General features: G+C 66.8%; 1 protein-coding gene across 1 annotated transcript; it reads left to right on the top strand.

The window, feature by feature from the left end:
- Positions 1-246: 246 nt before the first annotated feature.
- NEURL4 (neuralized E3 ubiquitin protein ligase 4) lies at positions 247-26,007 on the top strand. The gene is made up of 30 exons (XM_030548109.1): positions 247-295; positions 1,992-2,191; positions 2,770-3,148; positions 5,320-5,385; positions 6,347-6,636; positions 8,841-8,952; positions 9,327-9,415; positions 9,732-9,804; positions 10,180-10,450; positions 10,917-11,098; positions 11,854-11,939; positions 12,029-12,191; positions 12,962-13,160; positions 13,245-13,321; positions 13,992-14,070; positions 14,295-14,470; positions 16,229-16,357; positions 16,646-16,791; positions 17,279-17,494; positions 19,197-19,295; positions 19,991-20,140; positions 20,628-20,792; positions 21,490-21,648; positions 22,119-22,298; positions 22,586-22,679; positions 22,828-22,935; positions 23,177-23,321; positions 23,460-23,572; positions 24,520-24,685; positions 24,773-26,007. Exons 1-30 carry the CDS (start codon positions 247-249, stop codon positions 24,975-24,977), a joined length of 4,566 nt encoding a protein of 1,521 aa, XP_030403969.1. The 3' UTR covers positions 24,978-26,007.
- Positions 26,008-26,026: the final 19 nt, after the last annotated feature.

The raw sequence follows: 26,026 nt of genomic DNA, 5'->3' as shown, positions 1-26,026 counted from the left end.
CACGAACCCAGCCCCGCCTCGGGGAGGGGACATGGGGCGCACGGGGAGATGCGGAGCCCAGCCCCGCCTCGGGGCGGGGACCAGGACGCACGAAGAGGTGCGGAGCCCAGCCCCGCCTCGGGGAGGGGACCAGGGCGCACGGGGAGGTGCGGAGCCCAGCCCCGCCTCGGGGAGGGGACATGGGGAGCACGGGGAGATGCGGAGCCCAGCCCCGCCTCGGGGAGGGGACATGGGGAGCACGGGGAGATGCGGAGCCCAGCCCCGCCTCGGGGCGGGGACCAGGACGCACGAAGAGGTGCGGAGCCCAGCCCCGCCTCGGGGAGGGGACATGGGGCGCACGGGGAGATGCGGAGCCCAGCCCCGCCTCGGGGAGGGGACATGGGGCGCACGGGGAGATGCGGAGCCCAGCCCCGCCTCGGGGCGGGGACCAGGACGCACGAAGAGGTGCGGAGCCCAGCCCCGCCTCGGGGAGGGGACCAGGGCGCACGGGGAGGTGCGGAGCCCAGCCCCGCCTCGGGGAGGGGACATGGGGAGCACGGGGAGGTGCGGAGCCCAGCCCCGCCTCGGGGAGGGGACATGGGGAGCACGGGGAGGTGCGGAGCGCAGCCCCGCCTCGGGGAGGGGACCCGGGGCGCAGGGAGCTCAGCCCTACTTCGGAGAGGGGTCCCGGGGCGGATTAACTAAGGGATCAATCTGGCAAGGGCAGTGCTGCGTTCTCCGTCTCTTGACGGCTGTCGCTCCGCACCAGATGCCTTTTCTGGCCGATGGTTTAATCCGGAATAAATTATTGGCCTCCATGTGATCTGTCGGAGGGCAGACTAGATAATCCACCCCAGGGGTGGGCAAACTACGCCCCGGGAAGCAGGGTCGAGGGCCACTCCCTTGCACTAATGTGTTGCACCACTCCCTTGCACTAAAGTATTGCTTGCACGACTATCTGCACGAGCATCATTGCACCACTTTGCACTAGATATTTCTTTGCACGAATTATACCTGCACCAATTCTGCCCATTAGTGAATTGCACCAGTCATTTGCACTAATTAAACTGGCACCAGGGATTGGCACTAATTAGCCATTTGCTGATGGTTTCCCCGGGACAATTCCTATTGCCATTCGCTGTCACTGGGGCTAATCGTTCTCATTGCGTCACGCCCCCTTCCCCAGCCCCGCCCTTGCGTAACCCGGGCAACAGCTGCAAGAGGGGAAAAGCATTTCGGCCACGCTGCCGTCAAGCAAATCATCCTGGTTCTGCGAAGCACGGCACTGTCGTAAAAAAGGCCGATCCCGCCGTCCAAGTGGGAGAGGCAGTGCGGGAATGGGGCCTGTTCACGGCAGGCCCTAGCAACAGACGGTGCCGTGTCAACCTAAAGTGTCAGTGATGCAAAGCCACCCCTGTTCTTTTTTGTAAATGCCACGCTGCCGTAAAGCAGCGGACGGTGCTGCCGTAAAGCGATCCCTCCCGTCGGTCGCAAAAGCTGGTCTATGGTGAGTGTGGGTTCTGCGGTGCCGTAAAGCGCGACCGTGCCTTCACGGTCGTGAAGCCCAGCGGCTGGCAGCATTCACACTGTGCCGTAAAGCGAGGTCGCAGTGGTGGAACTGTTCCCCGAGTGCAGTAAAAGCGAAAAGGGCCCCGGCCGCTACCGTAAAGCGCCCCACTAGCCCCGGTTCCGTGGTGCCGTAAAACGCGGCAGCCCTGAGAGCGCCATCAACCTGCCGGGAGGAGCGGTCGTGCGTCTCTCGCGGGACAGCGCGACGCTGCCGTAAAGCGAGATTGTCGCCAGAGGATATTGCCAACGCTACCATAAAGCGCGCCGGCGCCGTCTGAAAGGAGGGGGGGGCCTTTGACAGGTGTCGCGAGGCTGCCGTAAAGCGCGCGGCGCTGTGTGAGGGGAGCCGCGACACTGCCGTAAAGCGCGGCGGGAGCGGAGCGGCGGCGCTGCCGTAAAGCGCGGCGGCGCGGCGTGAGGGCAGTCGCGACACTGCCGTAAAGCGCGGCCGGCGGGCCGGGGGGGCGCCATGTCGGGCCCGGGCGGGGCGCTGCACCCGCGCACGGGGAAGCTGGTGACGCTCTCGCAGGGGGGCCGCAGCGCCGCGCGCTCCCAGCCGGGCCAGGAGTTCAACCACGGGCTGGTGCTGAGCCGCGAGCCGCTGCGGCCGGGCCGCGTCTTCGCCGTGCGCATCGACCGCAAGGTGCGCAGCGCCGAGCACCCGGCGCGGGGGGAGGGGCGGGGCGCATCGACCGCAAGGTGCGCAGCGCCGAGCACCCGGCGCGGGGGGGAGGGGAGGGGCGCATCGACCGCAAGGTGCGCAGCGCCGAGCACCCGGCGCGGGGGGCGGGGCGCATCGACCGCAAGGTGCGCAGCGCCGAGCACCCGGCGCGGGGGGGAGGGGCGGGGGCATGGACCGCAAGGTGCGCAGCGCCGAGCACCCGGCGCGGGGGGGAGGGGCGGGGGCATGGACCGCAAGGTGCACAGCGCCGAGCACCCGGTGCGGGGGGGCAGGGAGATTGGAGGGGGGGGCTTCAACCACCAAGCGCCAGAAACGAGGCGCCCTGCCGAGGCGCAGAGTGGGGGGCGTCGGGGCCGGCCCTGATTGCAAAGGGGGGGCCCGGCAGAGGCGCAGAGTGGGGGGCGTCGAGGCCGGTCCTGGCTGCAAGGGGGGCCCTGCAGAGGCGCAGAGTGGGGGGCGTCGGGCCCGGCCCTGGCTGCAAAGGGGGCCCCACGGAAGGGCCGGCCCTGACTCCCGCCGTCTCCCCCCCACCCCCCCAGGTGAACTCCTGGAGCGGCTCCATCGAGATCGGGGTGACGGCGCTGGACCCCGACCACCTGGACTTCCCCAGCAGCGCCACAGGGCTGAAGGGCGGCTCGTGGATCGTCTCGGGCTGCTCCGTGCTGCGGGACGGGCGCTCCATCCTCGAGGAGTACGGCCAGGACCTCGACCAGCTGGGCGAGGGCGACCGGGTGGGCATCCAGCGCACGGCCGCCGGGGAGCTGCGCCTCTGGGTCAACGGGCAGGACTGCGGCGTGGCCGCCACCGGCATCCCGCCCCGCGTCTGGGCCGTGGTGGATCTCTACGGCAAGTGCACGCAGGTCACCGTGGTGCCCGGCGAGCCGGAGGAGCCCGAGGACGGCGCCGCGGGAGATGAAGGTAGAGACCCCCCTTTTCCCGCCGCCCAAGACTCGGGACGAAGCGTGTGTGTGGGGGTCCCTAGGGGCAGTATGGGGGCGGAGTGTGGGGACGCTTCCTGGGGGCACCCCACTAACAAGTGCCCCGTGTGTGTCCGCGGCGGGTCGGCCCCCCGATTTCCACGGCCGATGCAACTGGCCCCGCTGCCTCGCAAGCGACAGGCGCTCCCCGACCTCCCCTGCGGGGTGTCCGCTGGACGCTTCGGTGTTCACAGAACCAGCCACCACGCCACCTTTCCGGGTCCCCCCCCAAACCACCGTCCCCGCGGGGTGTCCGCTGGACGCTCCGGTGTTCACAGAACCGGCCCCCCCCACCTTTCCGGGTCCCCCCCAAACCACCGTCCCCGCGGGGTGTCCGCTGGACGCTCCGGTGTTCACAGAACCGGCCCCCCCACCTTTCCGGGTCCCCCCCAAACCACCATCCCCGCGGGGTGTCCGCTGGACGCTCCAGTGTTCACAGAACCGCCCCCCCCCTTTCCGGGTCCCCCCCCCAAACCACCATCCCCGCGGGGTGTCCACTGGACGCTCTAGTGTTCACAGAACCGGCCCCCCCACCTTTCCGGGTCCCCCCCCAAACCACCATCCCCGCGGGGTGTCCACTGGACACTCTGGTGTTCACAGAACCGCCCCCCCACCTTTCAGGGTGCCCCCCCAAACCACCATCCCCACAGGGTGTCCGCTGGATGCTCCAGTGTTCACAGAACCGGCCACCCCGCCACCTTTCCGGGTCCCCCCCATACCACCGTCCCCACGGGGTGTCCGCTGGATGCTCCAGTGTTCACAGAACCGGCCTCCCCACCTTTCCGGGTCCCCCCCCAAACCACCACTTAACCCTCCCGTCCAACCTGTTGTCTTCACTTGCAAACAGCACGCACCCCGTGCTGTTCTGGGGGCTCCTTCCTTGCCGGCGCCCCAATCTCAATTAGCTGCCGGCTCCGTATCCAGGGAGACATTCCCGAGGTGACCCCGGGGCTGGACGGAGAGAGAAGCGGCTGCTTTCTCCTGCCTGGCGTCTTCACTCCTGGATTCGAAGAGCGTCATTTTCAGTGTAGACGCAGAACTCCTTCGGTGTCACCCATCCGTACATCTCACAAGCGCCAGGCCGGCCGAGCACATCTCTGGCTGGCTGCAGAGACCTCGCGTGCTGCCTGTCGGTGTGCCGGCGACCTGCGGGATCCCCTCTGCGCCCCTTACGCCAGCTGGTATCAACGTCCCCCTTGCTGGGGCAGGGGAGCCCAACCTCCGGGCTGCGTTCCTCCGTTGACAGGCTGAAGTGCCGGGTCCTGTCTGGCTCGTTTCCTGGGCACCTCTTCTCGGAGTCTGGAGGCTGCCCGGCCACTTAAACGTGCCCCCTTTGTGCCCAGGGATGTTATGCTTCTGCTCTAGAGGTTGCTCCTGGGTGAATCCTGCGCCACATGGCTAAAAATCCTGCGCACCATATTTTAAAATCCTGCAAATGTTTTGTCAAAATAACGCTGGGGAGTGACACCAATTTCAATTATTTTGGTAATTTATTTGCAAAATACCCCTCGGCCAGGATGTCTGTAACCATGCACAGATTCGCCCGGGAGTAGAGGGTCAAAGAAACCCCGATGACCACCCGGTTCCCGTGTCTCTGGTCCATTCTGCTTACCCGGAGCCCCAGCCTGTTCCTCCGCGTCCTCGGCCCCAATGCCCCCGCGCCCCGGCAAGGCCCTCTCTTGCAGCCCGGGCCGGCCCCAATACTCCCCCCTCTGCGCCTCTCCGGCCAGGGTGCTGTCGGTCAGGAGTGAGGGGTGTTGGCAGAGCTGCGGGGGGCAGAGCTGGGCTAGCAGGGGCTGCGGGTTGGGACTGAGGGGTACTGGCAGAGCTGGGGGGGCAGGGCTGAGCTAGCAGGGGCTGCGGGTTGGGAGTGAGGGGCACCGGCAGGGCTGGGGGGCAGGGCCAGGCTGGCAGGGGCTGCGGGTCGGGAGTGAGGGGCACCGGCAGGGCTGGGGGGCAGGGCCAGGCTGGCAGGGACTGCGGGTCAGGAGTGAGGGGCACCGGCAGGGCTGTGGGTCGGGAGTGAGGGGCGTTGGCAGGGCTGGGCTAGCAGGTCGGGATCGAGGGGTGTAACACAGGCTTCCCTCCTCTTCCTCGTGTTTCTCTCCCCAGCCCTGGCCCTGCCCCGTAACCAGAGCCGCCCGGATAAATTCCCCAACAGCCTGGAGTCTGAGAACGGTGAGTGACCCCGACTGGCCCCCTCGCCCCCGTCTACACCACTCCCGCAGCACGAGCCGGGCTCGGACCACTGAGCCGGTGCAGCCCCCGGGCGGGCCTGTCCCATCGCGCTTTGCCCGGGATGTTACCCAGAAGCCTTCGCTCCCAGCGGGGGTGCTAGGCATGGTGGGACGGGTGCATGGAGAGGGGCGTGTCCACCCCACCCGTGAATTGAGCGGTGGCCTGGCGCTGGGGCCCCAGGTCGAGTTCGGGGCAGGAGGCCTCGCTGCCAGGTCAGGCTTTCAAATAGACCCCAGCTGGCCTGGCCCCGTCTCCTAGTCTGGAGTGGGGGCGGGACTTCCCCCATTGCGGGCTGTTCCCGCCTCCAGGGGGGCGGGACTTCCCCCATTGCGGGCTGTTCCCGCCTCCAGGGGGGCGGGACTTCCCCCATTGCGGGCTGTTCCTGCCTCCTATCTCTGGGATGGTAAATCTGGGCCCAGAGGGCTTGACGGGGAGGAACGGGGAGACTCAGGCTCCCGAGTGTGAGCCCGTCCCTCACCTGTCCATCCCCGGCCCCCTTCCCCCCCATGTCTGTCCATCCATCCCTGGTTCCCCTTCCCCCCCCCCCATCTGTTTGTCCCTGGTTCCTGCCCCCATCTGTCTGTCCCCAATTCCTCTCCCTCCTCCATCCCCTGCATCTGTCCATCCATCCGTGGTTCTCCTCCCTCCCACGTCTGTCCGTCCCTGGTTCCTCTCCCCCCTCCATCCGTCCATCCCTGGTTCCCCCTTCCCCTCATATGTTTGTCTGTGTTCCTGTTTCCTGCCCCCCTCCCGTCTGTCTGTCTGTCCGTGATTCCTCTCCCTCCCCCTCCCGCATCTGTCCGTCCATATGACTGTCCACCCCCGTATCCTTCCGTCCGTCCCTGATTCCTGTCCCCCCCACCCCACCCCTGGACCGTCATCCATCCGTCCGTCCCCCCAGGCTTGTCCAGCGTGGAGCTGTCGGAGGTGGTGAGCAACGCCATCCTGTCGGCCTACAACGGCAGCCTGCTGAGCGTCAGCCTGGGCAGCCCCCCGCCGGGCGAGGGGTCCCCGGGCGGGGGGGGCGCCCCCCTCACCTCCAACGACGCGCTGCTCTTCCACGAGAAGTGTGGGACCCTCATCAAGCTGAGCAACAATAACAAGACGGCCGAGCGGCGCCGCCCTCTGGACGAGTTCAACAACGGTGTAGTCATGACCAACCGGCCGCTGCGGGACAACGAGATGTTCGAGGTGGGGAGCCGGGTTGGGGGGCTGGGGGGACACGGGGGGCTGGGGCGGGGTCATGACCAACCGGCCGCTGCGGGACAACGAGATGTTCGAGGTGGGGAGCCGGGCTGGAGCGACACGGGGGGCTAGGGCGGGGTCATGACCAACCGGCCGCTGCGGGACAACAAGATGTTCGAGGTGGGGAGCTGGGTTGGGGGGCTGGGGGGACACGGGGCTGGGGCAGGGTCATGACCAACCGGCCGCTGCGGGACAACGAGATGTTCGAGGTGGGGAGCCGGGTTGGGGCGATGGGGGGACACGGGGGGCTGGGGCGGGGTCATAACCAACCGACCGCTGCGGGACAACGAGATGTTCGAGGTGGGGAGCCGGGGGGACACGGGGGGCTGGGGCAGGGTCATGACCAACTGGCCGCTGCGGGACAACGAGATGTTCGAGGTGGGGAGCCGGGTTGGGGGGCTGGGGGGACACCGGGGGCTGGGGCGGGGTCATGACCAACCGGTCGCTGCGGGACGAGATATTCGAGGTGGGGAGTCTGGATGGGGGGCCGGGAGGACACAGGGGGGTGGGGCGGGATTCTGGCCAGCCAGATACTGAGAGACAACAAGATGTTCGAGGTGGGGAGCCGAGTTGGGGGGCTGGGAGGACATGAGGGGGGCTGGGGAGGGGTCCTGGCCAAGCAGACACTGAATCATGATGAGGTGTTTTGAGGTGGGGGTGCTGGGGGAACGTGGTGGCAGGGTTGTGGATGGGGGTCCTGGCCAGCCAGACACCGAGGGCTGGGGTGGGGTTCTTGGGGGGGTGCTGGGGGAACATGGGGGGGGTTGTGGATGGGGGTCCTGGCCAGCCAGACACCGAGGGCTGGGGTGGGGTTCTTGGGGGGGTGCTGGGGGAACATGCGGGGGGTTGCAGATGGGGGTCCTGGCCAGCCAGACACCGAGGGCTGGGGTGGGGTTCTTGGGGGTGCTAGGAGGAAGATGCGGGGGTTGCAGATGGGGGTCCTGGCCAGCCAGACACCGAGGGCTGGGGTGGGGTTCTTGCGGGGGGGGGGCCTGGCGGAAGATGAGAGGGTTGCGGATGGGGGTCCTGGCCAGCCAGACACCGAGGGCTGGGGTGGGGTTCTTGGGGGTGCTAGGAGAAAGATGGGGGGGTTGCGGATGGGGGTCCTGGCCAGCCAGACACCGAGGGCTGGGGTGGGGTTCTTGGGGGTGCTAGGAGAAAGATGGGGGGGTTGCAGATGGGGGTCCTGGCCAGCCAGACACCGAGGGCTGGGGTGGGGTTCTTGGGGGTGCTAGGAGGAAGATGGGGGGTTGCGGATGGGGTTCCTGGCCAGCCAGACACCGATGGCTGGGGTGGGGTTCTTAGGGGTGCTAGGAGGAAGATGTGGGGGTTGCAGATGGGGGTCCTGGCCAGCCAGACACCGAGGGCTGGGGTGGGGTTCTTGGGGGTGCTAGGAGGAAGATGGGGGGGTTGCAGATGGGGGTCCTGGCCAGCCAGACCTCGAGGGCTGGGGTGGGGTCATTGGTGGGGCTGGGAGGAAGATGGGGGAGTGGGTTGCGGATGGGGGTCCTGGCCAGCCAGACACCGAGGGCTGGGGTGGGGTTCTTGGGGGTGCTAGGAGGAAGATGTGGGGGTTGCAGATGGGGGTCCTGGCCAGCCAGACACCGAGGGCTGGGGTGGGGTTTTTGAGGGGGCTGCGGCATGGTCATGAGGAACCAGCTATTGGACAATTAAATGTTCTATGTCTGGGGTGGGACTGGGATGGGGGCCGGGGGGTTGGGATATAGGGGGGCTGGGGCATTGGGGGGGCAGGGTGCTCTGAGATGTCGGGGCGTACGGGGAACTGGGGCATGGGGGGCAAGGTGCTCTGAGATGTTGGGGGGGTGTACGGGGCACTGGGGAATGGGAGGGTGCTGTGTGACAGATGGTGGTGGTGAAGACGGGGGTGCCTGCCGATGTGGGGTGCCCTGGAGGGGAGTACATAGGGGAGGGATGGGGCAGGAGGGTGGCAGGGTGAGGCTGTGGGGCCAGGAGTGCCCAGGGGGTGAGTCTTGGGGAGGGGGCACCGGCATTATCCAGTGGGTTTGGGGCAGGAGGGGAGGGAGTTGGGGTACACCCAGAGAAGAAGAAATACAGCAGCGGGGTGGGGTCGGGGGGCTGGCTAGGGGAGCGGTGAGTCACCTGACCCCCCCCCCCTTGTCGCCCCATAGATCCGTATCGACAAGCTGGTGGACAAGTGGTCTGGCTCCATTGAAATCGGGGTGACGACCCACAACCCCAACAGCCTGGAGTACCCCGCAACCATGACCAACCTGCGCTCCGGTACCTGCCTGCGGGGGCGGGGGGGAGGCCAGGACTCCTGGGTTCTCTCCCTGGTTCTAGGGGAGGAGTGGGGGGCTGTTGGTTAGAACTGGGGGAAGGCTGGGAGCCAGGACTCCTGGGTTCTCTCCTGGCTTGGGGTGGGACGGGTCTGTCGGTTAGAGCCAGGATGCCTGGGTTCTATCCCCATCTTGGGGAGGGGCAGGTCCCTATGTCGGTTTGTGCCTCAGTTTCCCCCTCCTGCACACCTGTGTAGCTCCTTTGATGGCTGAATTTGGGGGGAAGAAGGAGCTGAATAGGCGGGGGGGGGTGTCCCTGGGGTGCAGGTCCCCGTGGCTGATTGGCTGACAGGAGGTCTCCCCCACAAACCCCCCCAGGCACGATCATGATGAGCGGCTGCGGGATCCTGACCAACGGTAAAGGGACGCGGCGGGAATACTGCGAATTCAGCCTGGATGAGCTGCAGGTGAGAGCCCCCTGTGACTGATCCCACTTTCCCCCCAAACCCTCCTAGCTATCCCGCTGCGGGTGAGCCCCCGAGCCCCCCATAGCTGCCCCCTGCGGGCGCCCCGAAACCCCATTGCCAGCCCTCTGCGGGTGAGGGGGTCGCCATACACCTGCACCCCTTGTGCGAACCAAGCTCCCCCAAACCCGGCCCCCTGTATCCCTGCACCTCCCTCATCCCCCTGTACCCCCATCATCCCCCCTCCACCTCTGCCCTCACCCCCTCATTGGGTTCCTCGGCTGCAGCTCCCCCTAACTGCCCCCCCTTGTCCCCACAGGAGGGGGATCACATTGGCCTGACCCGGAAATCCAACAACGCTCTGCACTTCTATATCAACGGCATTGACCAAGGTAAGGGGCAGAGCGGGGGGCTCAGCAGGGGGCGCTCTCCCCTGGCAGGCAGGGTTTATTCTGGTGCTGTTATAACTGGCCGCCCCGCCTCAGAGGTGGCTGCATCTCAGCGCCGGGCGAGGGGTGCCTGGGTAACCAGCTGCCCTGCCCCAGAGGTGGCTGCATCTCAGCGCCGGGCGAGGGGTCCCTGGGTAACCGGCTGCCCTGCCCCAGAGGTGGCTGCATCTCAGCGCCTGGTGAGGGGTCCCTGTGTAACCGGCCGCCCTGCCCCAGAGGTGGCTGCATCTCAGCGCCGGGCGAGGGGTGCCTGGGTAACCGGCCGCCCTGCCCCAGAGGTGGCTGCATGGTGTGTGATTCTCCCCCTCCCTGCCCCAGGCGTGGCTACCACCCTGACCCCGCTGGTGGTGTATGGCGTGGTGGATCTCTATGGCATGGCGGTGAAGGTCACCATCGTCCACAACCACAACCACAGCGACCGGCTGCGGCGGAACAACGCCATCATGCGGGCGCTCTCCCCGGACGTGGGGCGCCGCGCCCTGGAGGCCGGCGGGGTGGGCGAACCCGAGCTGGAGCGCCTGCTTTTCCACGCCAACTGTGGCCAGAAGGCAGCCATCATCAACGACGGGCGCACGGCCCTCCGCCCGCAGTGAGTGCCAGCCTGCCCCCACCAGGGCCTGGGGCCATCACGTATCCTGTATCTCAGCGCCGGGCGAGGGGTCCCTGGGTAACCAGCTGCCTCGCCCCAGAGGTGGCCGCATCTCAGCGCCGGGCGAGGGGTCCCTGGGTAACCAGCTGCCTCGCCCCAGAGGTGGCCGCATCTCAGCGCTGGGCGAGGGGTCCCTGGGTAACCGGCTGCCTCACCCCAGAGGTGACCACATCTCAGTGCTGGACGAGGGGTCCCTGGGTAACCAGCCGCCCCGCCCCAGAGATGGCCGCATCTCGGCGCAGGGCGAGGGGTCCCTGGATAACTGGCCGCCCCACCCCAGAGGTGGCTGCATCTCGGCGCGGGGCAAGGGGTCCCTAGGTAACTGGCCGCCCCGCCCCAGAAGTGGCCGAATCTCGGCACCTGGGTCGGTGGCTCGTGTCCAAGCTAACCTGTCTGTCTTCCCCAGCGCCACGGACGACTTCAACCACGGGGTCGTCCTTAGCAACCGGGCCCTGCGTAACAACGAGGTCTTCCAGGTGCGGATCGACAAGATGGTGGACAAGTGGGCAGGCTCCATCGAGATCGGGGTGACCACGCACAACCCCACCTACCTGCAGCTGCCCTCCACCATGACCAACCTGCGCTCAGGTCCGGGTCCGGGCGCCCCACGGGGGCAGGAGGGGGGATAACACCTGGCGGCTGGCTCTGGCTCCATCCTCGCCTTGCCTCCAGCAGGTGGCCAGCTCCCTTTGGGAGAGTTCTGGCCCCCAATTGCCCCCCAAGTGGGGCTGGCAGCTGTGCCCTGCAGCAGGTAGTTCCCCGGGTTAATTGCCGGCTCGGGGTGCTGGCAGCTGGTAGTTCCGGGATAATTTGTGGCTGGAGCAGGAGCTGGGAGCCATGCCCTGCGGTGAGTAGTTCCCCGGGTTAACTGCTGCCCAGAGGGCTGGTGGCTGCACCCTGTGGCTGGTAGTTCCCTGGGCTAAGCTCTCCCCCGGTGGACTAGTACCTGTCCTGTGGTGCGTAGTTCCCCGGCTTAACCTTTCCGCGAGTTAATCTCTCCCCAGGGCAGATGGATGGGTAGTTCCCCGGGTTAACTGATGACTGGGGGGGCGGGTTTAGTGGTCGTGCCTCATAGGCTGCTGATGGCCCCACGCGGCTGAGCTGGTTCCTGTGGCAGGTAGTTCCCCGGGTTAACCTCTGCCCAGGGCAGACCCGTGGGTAGTTCCCCAGGTTAACTGATGACTGGGGGCGCGTTTAGTGGTCGTGCCTCATAGGCTGCTGACGGCCCCACGCGGCTGAGCTGGTCCCCGGGTCCTGCGGCAGGCAGTTCCATAGGTTAATGGCGAGCTGCGTGATTGGGCCAGGCACCGCTGGTAACCCCCCCCTCGTCCCCTCTCCTCCAGGCACCTGGATGATGACGGGCAACGGGGTTATGCACAACGGCACCACCATCCTGGACGAATACGGGCACAACCTGGATCGGCTCAAGGTGAGTTGGGTGCCGGGGGGGGTAGCCCGTCCCCCCCACACACCGCAGGGCAGTGCCCTCACCCCCTCTGCTGCCCCCCTCTCCCCCAGGCGGGCGACACGGTGGGCGTGGTTCGCAAAGAGGACGGCACGCTGCATTTCTTCGTCAACGGGGTGGCGCAGGGGCCGGCCGCCTGGAACGTACCACCCAACGTCTACGCCGTGGTGGATCTGTACGGGCAGGCGGCGCAGGCCACCATCCTCGACGACACGGGTGAGCCGGGGGGGCCTGGCGTGGGGCTGGGGCATAGCGGGGGGGGCGGTCACGGGGACGTGTCATGCTCCCGGAGGGACTGGCATCTAGGTGGGGGGGGGACAGGACCATGTCTCGGTACCTGGGGGACCTGGGATATGGGGGGGGGATAGGATGGGACCATGTCTCAGTGCTGGGGTATTCTAGGGGGCTGAGATACAGGGCAGGGATGGGACGGTGCCATGTCTTGGTGCTGGGGGGGCTGGGATATGGGGCGGGGACAGGATAGGACCATGTCTCAGTGCTTGGGGCTCCCAGGGCTGGGACAGAACTCCAGGTGCAACGGGGATGGGGCCATGTCTCGGTGCTGGGGGGCTGGGATATGGGGGGGGAATGGGACGGGGCCACGTCTTGGTGGGGATCCCAGGGCTGGCATAGAATTGGGGGTGGGAGGGGGAGGGGGACGAGGCCATGTCTGGGTGCTGGGGGTCCCAGGGCTGGGATATATCAGAGTGGGCGCCATGTCTTGGTGCCGGGGGGGCCCTAGGGTTTGGGATATTGGGGGTGGGGGCCGTGTCTTAGTGAGGGGTGGGTCCCAGGGCTGGGATAGAACTGGGAGGGGGATGGGGCCTTGTCTCGATGCTGGGGGATCCTGGGGGGGGGCTGGGATATACCTGGCGGGGGAACCCTGTCTCTTGGTGCCCGGGGGGTCTCCCGGGGGCTGGGCTACAGCTGGGGGGAAGGTCCATGCACCCCAGGAACAACCCCCCCTCGCTTTCCCCCCCCCCCAGATCTCCTCCCGCTGCCCGACGACCTGTCGGAGGGCAACCACCAGCTGTCGCCCAGCAGCCCCTCGTCCACGGCCTCGGTGAGTGACCTGCGTTTCCACCAGCTGCACGGCGCCAACGCGGTGATCACCAACGGCGGGCGCACGGCGCTGCGCCAGAACTGCCGTAGCGAGTTCAACGACGCCATCGTCATCTCCAACCGGTTGGTGTGTGTGGCACTGAGCCCGCCCCCCCCCCCGGCCTGCCCCCTCCCTGGGCTTCATGGCTCTCCCCTCTCCCCACGCAGGGCCCTCCGGGACGGAGAACTCTTCGAGATCGTCATCCAGAAGATGGTGGATCGCTGGTCCGGCTCGATAGAGGCGGGTGAGAGACAGGGGGGCCTCCACTTCCTTGGTGTAATTCCCCACCCACTGGGAGAGCGCCGCTGGGGGACGGCGGTTGGTTTCACTTCCTGTCCCATCTCGGCGCTGGATGAGGAGTCCCTGGGTAACCAGCCGCCCCGCCCCAGAGGTGGGCACATCTCAGCGCCGGGCGAGGGGTCCCGGGGTAACCGGCCGCCCCGCCCCAGAGGTGGCTGCATCTCAGCACCGGGCGAGGGGTCCCTGGGTAACCGGCCGCCCCGCCCCAGAGGTGGCTGCATTTCAGCACCGGGCAAATCTCACTGAGACCTGGTGACTCACCTGGATAACGGAGTGGCAAGTCTATTTCCCGAATTCGTGGCTGCCCCCGAGCTGGGAGGGGTCGCCACTGCTTCCGGGGGCCGGATCAGAAGTCGAACTGACTGTGCCAAATTTTTCTGACCTCGCCAACTTGAAATTCAGTGAAGACCAGCCGCCCGGCCCCCACTTAGGAAGGGAAAATCAACGGGGGGCTAACCAGCGGGGGGCTCGTATGGCCGAAACGTCGCTCGGGGCGGGTTGCAGGGCAGAGCCCGTTCCGCGGTGTGTTATCTAGGGCGGGAGGGGTGCGGGAGGCCCGGGCAGACCCCTCCCTGCCCTTTCCAGCCCCACACGGCTTGGATTCCCTCTGGCAGGGGTCACGGCCATCCGGCCCGAAGACCTGGAGTTCCCCAACACCATGACGGACATCGACTACGACACCTGGATGCTTAGGTGAGTGAGTGTGTGTGGGGGGAGATGTGTGTGTGGGGGGGGATTTGTGTGTGTGTGTGTGTGTCGGGGGGGTCTCAGGTGAGTTTCCGGGGGCTCAGCCGCAGGAGAGGCAAGGCCGTGTCTTGGGGTGGGGAGCTGGGATATGGGGGGGGACCTCTCGCTTGGGTTCCTGTGGGGGCGTGGGACCGTGTCTCCTTCTGACCCCCCCTTCCCGCCCCCCGCAGCGGCACGGCCATCATGCAGGACGGCAACACCATGCGCAACAACTACGGCTGCGACCTGGACTCGCTGACCACGGGCTCCCGCATCGGCATGATGCGCACAGCCAAGGGGGACCTGCACTACTTCATCAACGGCGTGGACCAGGGCGTGGCCTGCTCCGGCCTGCCCCCTGCCAAGGGTGAGCCGCCCCGCCTCAGCCCCCCCCCACGGACACGCCTCTTGGTCTGATCCGGCCCGCTGTGTGCCGCCCCCCCCACGGACACGCCTCTTGGTCTGATCCGGCCCGCTGTGTGCCGCCCCCCCCCCACGGACACGCCTCTTGGTCTGATCCAGCCCGCTGTGTGCCGCCCCCCCCCCACGGACATGCCTCTTGGTTTGATCCAGCCCGCTGTGTCTCTTCCCCCGCCCCCCCAGCAATGAGCCTCTTGGTCTGATCCGGCCCATTGTGTGCCCCCCACAGACACGCCTCTTGGTCTGATCCGGCCCGCTGTGTCACCCCCCTACACGGACACACCTCTTGGTCTGATCCGGCCCGCTGTGTCACCCCCCCCCCCACGGACACGCCTCTGGGTCTGATCCGGCCTGCTGTGTCTCTTCCCCCGCCCCCCCAGCAATGAGCCTCTTGGTCTGATCCGGCCCATTGTGTGCCCCCCACAGACACGCCTCTTGGTCTGATCCGGCCCGCTGTGTGCCTCCCCCCCCACAGACACGCCTCTTGGTCTGATCCGGCCCGCTGTGTGCCACCCCCCCCGCGGACACGCCTCTTGGTCTGATCCGGCCCGCTGTGTGCCCCCCCACGGACATGCCTCTTGGTCTGATCCGGCCCGCTGTGTGCTGCCCCCCCCACAGACACGCCTCTTGGTCTGATCCGGCCCGCTGTGTGCCCCCCCCACAGACATTCCTCTTGGTCTGATCCGGCCCGCTGTGTGCCCCCCCCCACAGACACGCCTCTTGGTCTGATCCGGCCCGCTGTGTTCCCCCTCCAGCAATGAGCCTCTTAGTCTGATCTGGCCCAGTGTGTTCCCCCTCACAGACAGGCCCAATGGTCTGATCCAGCCCACTGTATCCTCCCCCCACCCCCCCACAGACGGGCCCATTTGTCTGATCCAGCCCAGCATGTTCCCCCCACAGATGGGTCCATTGGTCTCATCCGGCCCAGTGTGTTTAGGGTGACCAGATGTTAAGGGGAAAATATCAGGACTGCTGTGGGGGTGGGGAGTGGGGGGGGCTTTTTTTTACACTCTCCCGTCTGGGAGTTCGGCGAAGAACCCTCCGGTCGCGTATGGTCTTTGCCGGTTTTTCGGCGGCGGGTAATAAACCTTGCCGCCGAAGACCGTCCGTGACCGAAGGGCTCTCTGCCGAATTGCTGCCGAAGACCAGGAAACAAAATATCGGGACCAGTGGCTTCCCGACTGTACTCTGCTCGGGACATGGGACAAACTCCTCAAAATCGATACAGTCCCGATTTTATCGGGACATCTGGTCACCCTAAGCGTGTATTCCCCCCCCCCCCGCCTCCCATGCACAGGTCAATTGGTCTGATCCAGCCTGGCACGTTCTCCCTGCAGCATGGGGCCTATTGGTCTGATCCGGCCTGCTGTGTTTTTCCCCCCATGGATGGGCCTATTGGTCTGATCCGGCCTAGTGTGTTCCCCCATGCATGGGATCATTGGACTGATCTGGCTGGTGGGGGTGGGGGATATACTGGGCTGGATGGGCCCATTGATCTGCGTGGGGGGACCTGGATGGGCCCATTGGGCTTGTGGTGGGGGAGATATACTGATGTGGGTGGGCTCACTGGAAGGGGGGTGGAAATGTACCAGACTGGATGAATCCATTGGACTGATGGGGACAGGGGGGTAATAGTCTAGCTGGGTGTTATGGCAGCTGCGGCCCGGTTAACCCTTTGCTCCCCTCCCCCGGCGGCGCGGCACAGAGGTGTACGCCGTGGTGGATCTCTACGGCCAGTGCGTCCAGGTGTCCATCACCAGCGCCACAGGCCCCATGGACAACAGCCTGTCGACCAGCAATGTCACCGAGAAATCCTTCCCCATCCACTCGCCAGGTGAGAGCCCCGCCCCAGAGCTGGCTGCATCGCTGTGCTGACTTCGGGGGCCCCTCTGTTGGTAGCAGCCCCACCCGGCCTGCTAGGGAGAGCGCCCTCTGCTGAGCCCCTGCCCCACAGCACCCCCTAGTGCCATCCTGTGGCCAGACCTGCCTGCCAGGGGAGAGCACCCCCTGCTGAGCCCCCGCCCTGCTCCCTGCCCCGCAGCGCCCCTAGTGCCGCCCTGCCTGCCGGGGGAGAGCCCCCACTGGCGTCCCACCAATTGTTGATGGCCACGTCTTCCCCCAGTGCCGGGCGTGGCTCACCGCTTCCACAGCAGCTGCGGGAAGAACGTGGCCTTCCAGGACGACGGGTGCCGGGCCGTGCGCGTGACTGGCTACAGCCACGGCATCGTCTTTAGCATGAAGGAGCTGAAGGCCGACGAGGTGTTTGAGGTGAGTTTCCCTCCCCCCCGGGCTGGGGTATCTGCTGTTGGGGTGGGGGGGGGGAGGTCTCGCCCCCCTGCCAGCCCATCAGAGTGGGTGGAGCCTGGCCCCAGTTAGATCGCTGCTCCCAGCCCCCATTGTGGGGGGCGGGGGCTGAGTCTGAGCTAAGGTGGCTGGTACAGCCGGTGCCTTCGTCCTGGGGACAGTAGGGGAAGCATTGCCCAGTCTGGCTCTGGGGTGGGGGCCACACTCATGTTCCCACCCCTCTTGCTCAGTGACCCCTGACCCTTGGAGCCGATCCTGCCCAATGTCGCTTAGTGACCTCTGACCCTTGGAGCCGGATTTTCTCCCCTCCCCACCATTGATTCGTGACCTCTAACCCTTGGAGCCACACTCCCCGTCCCCCGCCATTGCTCGGTGACCTCTGACCTTAGGGCTGGATCCCTCCCCCTCCATGCTCGGTGACCTGTGCCCCATGCTCACCCCCCCCCCCCAGGTGAAGATCGAGGAGCTGGACGAGAAGTGGTCAGGCTCCTTCCACGTGGGGCTGACCACGCTGCTGCCCTCCGAGGTGCCCTACGCGGCCACGGGGCTGCCGGCCTCCCTGCCGGAGCTGCACTCCAAGGCCACCTGGCTGGTGGCCGGCTCCGAGGTGCGGCGCAACGGCCAGCTGCAGAAGCAGAACTACGGCTGCTCGCTGGAGAGGCTGGGGGTGAGTTGCGCCGGGGGCGGGGGAGCTGTGGGGCTGGGCAGACTGGGGCCGGAGGGAGGGGATCAGAGGGGAAATGCAGGGCTGCAGAGGCCCATTGCGGGGAGAGATGTGGAGCTGGAGGGGCCCAGTGATCTGGTCCGGGGGGGGCATCAGTCTGGTCCCTGTGGGGGGTAGTGGACGGGGGGGGGACAGCAGTCTGGTCTCAGGGTTGGGGGAGTGGGGATGTGTGTCGGGGAATGGGCAGGGACTTGGGGGGCCCAGCGGTATGGTCCTGGGGGTAGGGAGGGAAGGGGCAGGGGGTTTAGGGATGGGAGGCCCTGTGGTCTGATCCTGTGTTGGGGGGGGGGGGAGAGTGGTCTGGTCCCCGGGGACAGGGAGTAGGCAAGGGGCATGGGGTTGGGGGGGCCCAGTTGTCTGGTCCTTCGGGGGTGGGGTGGCAGGAGTGGGCAGAGGAGGGCCCAGAGATCTGGTTCGAGGTGGGGGCGAGGGGATGGGGGGGGTCCGGCGCTCTGATCCCGAGGTGGTGGCGGGAGTGGGCAGGGGGCTGGGGGCAGAAATCTGGTCTGGGGGGAGGGGAGTGGGCAGGGGTGTGGGAATGGGGGGCCCAGTGGTCTGGTCTGGGGGGAGGGGAGTGGGCAGGGGGTGTGGGAATGGGGGGCCCAGTGGTCTATTCTGGGGGGAGGGGAGTGGGCAGGGGGCGTGGAGATGCGGGGCCCAGCGATCTGGTCTGGAGGGGGGAGTGGGCAGGGAGCATGGGTTATGGGGGGCCCAGCGGTCTGGTGGGGGGGGAGTGGACAGGGGGCATGGGTTATGGGGGACCAGTGGTCTGGTCTTGCGGAGGGGAGTGGGTAGGGGGCGTGGGTTATGGGGGGCCCAGCGGCCTGGTCTGGGGGGGGCCCGGGCAGGGGGCGTGGGTTATGGGGGGCCAGTGGTCTGGTCTGGATGGGGGAGTGGGCAGGGGGCATGGGTTATGGGGGCCCAGCGGTCTGGTCTTGCATGGGGGAGTGGGCAGGGGGCGTGGGTTATGGGGGGCCAAGCGGTCTGGTTGGGGGGAGTGGACAGGGGGTGTGGAGATGGGGGGGGACCAGCGGTCTGGTCTTGCGGGGGGGAGTGGGCAGGGGGCGTGGGTTATGGGGGGCCCAGCGGTCTGGTCTGGAGGGGGGAGTGGGCAGGGGGCGTGGGTTATGGGGGGCCAAGCGGTCTGGTGGGGGGGAGTGGACAGGGGGTGTGGAGATGGGGGGGACCAGCGGTCTGGTCTTGCGGGGGGGAGTGGGCAGGGGGCGTGGGTTATGGGGGGCCCAGTGGTCTGGTCTGGAGGGGGGAGTGGGCAGGGGGCGTGGGTTATGGGGGGCCCAGCGATCTGGTCTTGCGGGGGGGAGTGGACAGGGGGCGTGGGTTATGGGGGGCCCAGCGGTCTGGTCTGGAGGGGGGAGTGGGCAGGGGGCGTGGTTTATGGGGGGCCCAGCGATCTGGTCTTGCGGGGGGGAGTGGACAGGGGGCGTGGGTTATGGGGGGCCCAGCGGTCTGGTCTGGAGGGGGGAGTGGGCAGGGGGCGTGGGTTATGGGGGGCCTAGCAGTCTGGCCTGGGGGGTGGGCAGGGGGCATGAGAATGGGCGGCCCAGTGCTCTGATCCTGGGGGGTGGGGAGGAGTGGGCAGGAGTTGTGGGACCATGGCTCTGACCCAAGCCCCCCCTCCCGGCAGGTGGGGAACCGCGTGGGGGTGAAGCGCTGCGCGGACGACACCATGCACATCCTGGTGGACGGTGAGGACATGGGGCCGGCCACCACCGGCGTGGCCAAGGTAAACCCTTTGCTGGGACCCCCAACTGCCCAATGGTGCTGGGGGGCAGAGCCCACGTGAGCCCCGCTGGGTAGGGGTCGGAGCCTCCCCCCTTCCAGGCCCCCACCCCAGCAGCCAGCGTCCTCCAAGGGGGTTGCCTTTTGTGGGGACATCTGATGTCATGGGCGTCAGTCCGCCTCTTCCTGTCGGGGGTGAGTAGTGATGTCATGGGTGTTGGTCTGCCCTTTGATGATGTCATCGGGGGGCATAAGCCCCACCTTTTCCTGTCTGGGAGCAGATGTGATGTGATGTCATGTGAGGGTTAGGGCCCGCCTCTTCCTGTTTGGGGGGCATATGATGTGATGTCGCAGGAAATCGCTGCCCCATGAGCTCCCAGAGTGCCCCCCATCACTTCCTCCCCACAACAGGACGTCTCTGTCCCTGCCGTGTCCAGTGCTGAGGGGCTCTACCTCGCTGGAGTGTGGGATAAACCCAACAGTCCCAGCCCCCCCCCCCCCGCTCTAACCACCAGACCCCACTCCCCTCCCAGAGCTGGGGAGAGAACCCAGGAGTCCTGGCTCCCAGCCCCCCCTGCTCTGACCCACCAGCCCCACTCCCCTCCCAGAGCCGGGGAGAGAACCCAGGAGTCCTGGCTCCCAGCCCCCCCTGCTCTAACCCACCAGCCTCCCCTCTTCCCCCATGTCCTGTGTCCTCAGAACGTCTACGTGGTGCTGGATCTGTACGGACGCGTCACCGCAGTCTCCATTGTCAGCTCCACGGTGCTGGAGGAGTCGGACGGCACCAAGCCCCCGTCAGTCGCCTCTGAGACGTACAGCGAGGAAGAGGAGGAGGAGGAGCCCACACCTGTGAGTGCTGGGAGACGGGAAATTCGCCCCTTTGCCTTGAGGGGGCGACAGCCTTACAGTGGGAAGAGTAGGAGATGCTGCCTGTCCCCTCTAGGGGGTGCCGGCTCCCACCCGGCCCCAGGGCAGGGACTGGCTGGCTCAGGGGGGCAGGGAATGGGGCAGGGGCCTGTCCCCTCTAGGGGGCGCCGGCTCCCCTCCGGCCCCAGGGCAGGGACTGGCTGGCTCAGGGGGGCAGGGAATGGGGCAGGGGCCTGTCCCCTCTGGGGGGCGCCGGCTCCCCTCCGGCCCCAGGGCAGGGACTGGCTGGCTCAGGGGGGCAGGGAATGGGGCAGGGGCCTGTCCCCTCTACGGGTCGCCGGCTCCCACCCGGCCCCAGGGCAGGGACTGGCTGGCTCAGGGGGGCAGGGAATGGGGCAGGGGCCTGTTCCCTCTAGGGGGCGCCGGCTCGAGCTGGAGAGTGACCCCCTTCCCCTCCCCTTGGCTGCAGTGTGAGAACGAGGCCCCCGTGCCGCCGGCCGCCATGGAGTTCCTGGAGAACCACGGCAAGAACATCCTGCTGTCCAACGGCAACCTGACGGCCACCCGCGTGGCCAGCTACAACCAGGGCATCGTGGTCATCGCCCAGCCCCTGCCCCAGGGCCAGCTGTTCCAGGTGTGGCCCTTGCCCCCCTCCTTCCCCTTGGGGGAGGACGTGATGTCATGATGGAGGTGACTGTAGGGTCTGCAACTTCCTGTTGGGGGAGGATGTGATGTCATGATGAAGGTGGCTGTAGGGTCTGCTACTTCCTGTCGGGGGAGGATGTGATGTCATGATGGAGGTGGCTGTAGGGTCTGCTACTTCCTGTCGGGGGAGGATGTGATGTCATGATGAAGATGGCTGTAGGGTCTGCTACTTCCTGTCGGGGGAGGATGTGATGTCATGATGGGTGGGAGAGGTGGCTGTAGGGTCTCCTACTTCTTATCTGGGGAGAATGTGATGTCATTATGGGGGAAGATGTGACATGATGGGGGTGGGTGTAGGGCTTGCTACTTCCTGTCAAGGAAGGATTTGTTATGATGCGAGCAAGTGTAGGGCCTGCTACTTCCTGTCAGGGGAGGATGTGATGTCATGATGGAGGTGGCTATAGGGTCTGCTACTTCCTGTTAGGGGAGGATGTGATGTCGTGATAGGGAGGATGTTGGTCCTGCTCCTGTCTGTCTAGGGCGTGTGTGATGTCATGATGGGGATGTGACCTCACAGAGGGTGGCACCATTCAGGGCCCCATGGGAGGTGGGTCCCGGTGGCTTCTGACATCACTTCCTCTCCAATAGCATCATAGTGGTTCTCCCACTCGTTCCCCCTTTCCCAGGTTCAGATCGACTTCCTGAACCCCCAGTGGACGTCGTCCCTGTCCCTGGGCGTCATCGGCACCTCGCCCGAGCGCCTCAACTTCCCCGCCACGGCCTGCTCCCTCAAGCGCTCCGCCTGGCTGCTGCAGCGCGACTCCGTCTTCCACAACTCGCTCAAGGTGGGGATGGGCCCGGGGCCCCCCTGTGCCCTCTGGGGGGCGCCGGCTCCCACCCGGCCCTGGGGCGGGGACTGGCTGGCTCCGGGGGGCGGGGAATGGGGCAGGGGCCTGTCCCCTCTAGGGGGCGCCGGCTCCCACCCGGCCCCAGGACAGGGACTGGCTGGCTCAGGGGGGCGGGGAATGGGGCAGGGGCCTGTCCCCTCTAGGGGGCGCCGGCTCCCACCCGGCCCTGGGGCGGGGACTGGCTGGCTCAGGGGGGCAGGGAATGGGGCAGGGGCCTGTCCCCTCTAGGGGGCGCCGGCTCCCACCCGGCCCCAGGGCAGGGACTGGCTGGCTCAGGGGGGCAGGGAATGGGGCAGGGGCCTGTCCCCTCTAGGGGGCGCTGGCTCCCACCCGGCCCCAGGGCAGGGACTGGCTGGCTCAGGGGGTGGGGAATGGGGTCCGGGGCTCACTATGGTCCCACCCCGCAGATCTGTGAGAACTACGGGCCCAATCTGGACACGTGCCCCGAGGGGACGGTGCTGGGCCTGCTGGTGGACTCGAGCAGCTGCCTGCACCTCTACGTCAACCGCATGGACCAGGGGGTGGCCGCCCAGGACATCCCCAGCCCCTGCTACGTCCTCGTCGACCTCTACGGGCAGTGCGAGCAGGTGAGCCCCACCCCCGGAGGGGGGACAACCCAGCCCCCCTGCTCTAACCGCTAGTCCCCACTCCCCTCCCAGAGCTGGGGAGAGAACCCAGGAGTCCTGGCTCCCAGCCCCCCTGCTCTGACCCACCAGCCCTCACTCCCCTCCCAGAGCCGGGGAGAGAACCCAGGAGTCCTGGCTCCCAGCCCCCGCGTTCTAACCACTAGCCCCCACTCCCCTCCCAGAACCGGGGGGAGAACCCTGGCACCCAGCTCCCCCCCACTCCCCAACCAGTGCATTTGTCCCCCCAGGTTACCATAGTAACGAACGACACCCCAGCGCTGGGAGGGGAGAGCACGGACTCCCACGCCCAGGGGGACATGGAGAAGGCAGACATGGTGGATGGTGAGTGATGGAGCTTGGCTGCTCTCTGCTGGGTGGGGGGCCAGGATCTGCCCTGGTGAAGGAGTGGGGCTGGGGCTGGGCCCTCCCCTCTGCGCCACTAGGGCGTGTGGGGCGGGGCGGGGCTGGCTACCCTCTTTCTCTGTTGCAGGCATTAAAGAGAGCGTGTGCTGGACGCCTCCCGTGGACATGAACACCATGAAGACCTGCGAGTACCACGCCCTCTGCGCCCGCTTCAGGGACCTCCTGCTGCTGCCAGGTGAGCCGGGACCCGCCTCTACGTGGGCATTGGGGCGGGGGGCACCCTGCTTCTCATTAACCCGCCCTAGATGGTGCCATGTTAGTGACCGAATGGGGTCGGCTGGTTTGGAACGTGTGCGTGTGGGGGAGCTGGATGGTGGATGTTGTCATTAGGGTTCAGAGTTAACACCCAATTTCTCAGGCTCGGGACAGCTCTCCTCCTCCCCCAACACCTGACTCGCCCCCCCCTTCCCTCCCAGACGACTACTTTGTGGAAGATCCTAAATTCAGCCTCTGCTACTGCGAGTCGTGCCACAAGCTGCGGGGGGACGAGGCCTATTACAAGCGGGGGGACCCCCCCCGGGACTACGCCTTGCCCTTCGGCTGGTGCCGTTTCAACCTCAGGTACCCGGCCGGGCGGGAGGGGGATCGAACTGGAAGGGGGGAGGCTGGGGTGGGGGGGTGTCTAGCTGGGAATGGACTGCACGGGAGGGGTCGTGGGGGGGTTCCTGGCTCTGATACCCTCTCCCTCCCCCCTGACAGGGTGAACCCCCAGCTGGAGGTGGCCAGCACCTGTAAGAAGTGGCACATGGCTTATCACGGCACCAGCGTGGGTGCCGTCCGGAGGATGCTGGACCAAGGGGAGCTGGGAGCAGGTAGGAGGGACCCGGCACCGAGCCCGTTGCGCCCCTCCCGGCCCCCCTGCTCTGACCCACCAGCTCCCACTCCCCTCCCAGGGCCGGGGAGAGAATCCAGGAGTCCTGGTTCCCAGCCCCCCCTGCTCTAACCCACCAGCCCCCACTCCCCTCCCAGAGCTGGGGAGAGAACCCAGGAGTCCTGGCTCCCAGCCCCCCGTGCTCTGACCCACCAGCCCCCACTCCCCTCCCAGAGCCGGGGAGAGAACCCAGGAGTCCTGGCTCCCAGCCCCCCTGCTCTAACCCACCAGCCCCCACTCCCCTCCCAGTGCCGGGGAGAGAACCCAGGAGTCCTGGCTCCCAGCCCCCCCTGGTCTGACCCACCAGCCCCCACTCCCCTCCCAGAGCCGGGGAGAGAGCCCAGGAGTCCTGGCTCCCAGCCCCCCGTGCTCTGACCCACCAGCCCCCACTCCCCTCCCAGAGCCGGGGAGAGAACCCAGGAGTCCTGGCTCCTAGCCCCCCTGCTAAAACCCACCAGCCCCCACTCCCCTCCCAGAGCCAGGGATAGAACCCAGGAGTCCTGGCTCCCAGCCCCCCCTGCTCTAACCCACCAGCCCCCACTTCCCTCCCAGAGCCGGGGAGAGAACCCAGGAGTCCTGGCTCCCAGCCCCCCCTGCTCTAACTCACCAGCTCCCACTCCCCTCCCAGAGCCAGGGAGAGAACCCAGGAGTCCTGGCTCCCAGCCCCCTGCTCTAACCACCAGCTCCCACTCCCCTCCCAGAGCCGGGGAGAGAACCCAGGAGTCCTGGCTCCCAGCTCCCCAGCTCTAATGACCTGGCCCTGGGCAATGGGCTCCAAGCCCCAGATTCCTCCCACTGGGGCAGGGGGGCAGTGCTTAGGGGTGGGGCCGGGGGGGGGGGCGCAGATCGGGGCTCACTGACTGGCTGTCCCCTTCCCACCCCGCCCAGGCAGCACGTCCATCCTGAGCTGCCGGCCTGCCAAGGCGGACCCCCAGGGCGGGGGCTACCACGAACCGGAGAACAGCTCCCCCGGCCGGGGGGCTGAGCCCCATCACGTCCTGCTCTCGCCCACCCTGCGCTACGCCGGCCTGGAGGCCTTCGCCACCAAAGTGCAGTGAGTGGGGGGGGGGGGGCAGCGAATTGGGGGTGGCAGGGGGCAACAGTGGGTCCCTGACCCCCTCTCTCTTTTCCCTCTGGACAGATTCCGGGACCCCAAGTCTCAACGGCAGCACGGGGCGCAGGTGGCCTTCCAAGTGTGCGTGCGCCCCGGCTCCTACAAGCCGGGCCCCCCCTCGGCCGGCGCCCCTGACCCCCCGGATCCCCGTTTCAGCCCCGCCGAGCTCGAGTGGGTCACCAAGGAGAAGGGGGCCACCGTCCTTTATGGCCTGCTGGTGCGCGTCGAGTGACCCCCCCCTCATATGGACCAGCACAGGGCGCCGGATGCTGGGGGGGGCTTCTAGCTGTGTGAACCCCCCCCCCCCGATTCCAGAGGACGACTGTATTTCTGAGGGGTGTCTTTGCACCCCCTCTCCGGATGCCCAGCAGAGGGGCATGACACCAGAAGCAGCTGCCATTTTTGGGGAGGGGCATCCTCCCCTCCTGTGGCACAGCCGGGGGGGGGCGAGGGGGGGAGAATTTGGACAAGATGCAAAGAGTCTGACACTGTTTTAAACCTTGGGGGGAGGCCCCCCCCTACACACAGCTCCGTCTGGTGGCTAGAGCTGTCTTTTGCACATAGAAAATAAGGATTGGAGGGGGGGGCACCTGTAGCATGCTGGGAGATTTGGGGGAAGGGAATTTATTGAACCACAAAGGACTTAATTTTTTTCCGTGGGGGGGTCTACCTCGGCAGAGGAGGGATCCCCTAAACTACTTCAGTTGGGGGGGGGGGTAGAAAAGACATACCTCTCTGCCTCCCCGCATGATTTCATGTTGGGGGGGGGGGGTTCAGCTGTGACCTAGGTTAGGGTTTTCCATTGAACATTTCAGGGGGGAGCACTAGATGAATTGGGGGGGAGGGGGGTTGGACTAGTCCATGGGGAGTTGGGGGGGGAGTTTGTTCAGTTACTCCCCCCTACTTGGTGTCTGTTGGGGGGTGCCCCAACCCTGGATTTTAGGGGGGTGAATTTTAGCACTTAGAGCTGCCCCCCTGCTCAGGTTAGGGGGGCTGGAGGGGGGAAATGTCAACTAAGTGACCTTGCCCCCCTGCCTATCACTGTCCGCTACCCCCTTCCCTTCCTGCCCCCCTCAGCCAGCTCTCCATTCCTTCCCCCAGGGTGCTCTTGTCCCCCCAAATCAGCCCTATTTTGTCCCCCCTCCTTATTTATTACCCGTCGGTGGTGTTGAAATGTGAATTTCCTTGGGGGTGGGGATGGTGGGGGGGGCAGCTCCCCCCTCCCCCTCCCCCTCCCACATGTTACTTTTTTAAAGTTTTTATTTAAGCTGCTTTTCCATG

The sequence above is a fragment of the Gopherus evgoodei genome, unplaced genomic scaffold, assembly GCF_007399415.2.
Source record: "Gopherus evgoodei ecotype Sinaloan lineage unplaced genomic scaffold, rGopEvg1_v1.p scaffold_86_arrow_ctg1, whole genome shotgun sequence".
In the NCBI taxonomy this organism is placed as follows: Eukaryota; Metazoa; Chordata; order Testudines; family Testudinidae; genus Gopherus; species Gopherus evgoodei.
This window is presented reverse-complemented; position numbering and strand designations above follow the sequence as displayed.

Excerpts from the sequence above, each read along its gene's own strand:
- NEURL4 (XM_030548109.1), top strand. The coding sequence starts at position 247 with ATGCGGAGCCCAGCCCCGCCTCGGGGCGGGGACCAGGACGCACGAAGA. Across the intron at positions 2,192-2,769 it reads CCGTGCGCATCGACCGCAAG|GTGAACTCCTGGAGCGGCTC; the intron begins GTGCGCAGCGCC and ends CCACCCCCCCAG. Across the intron at positions 22,936-23,176 it reads GGACCTCCTGCTGCTGCCAG|ACGACTACTTTGTGGAAGAT; the intron begins GTGAGCCGGGAC and ends CTTCCCTCCCAG.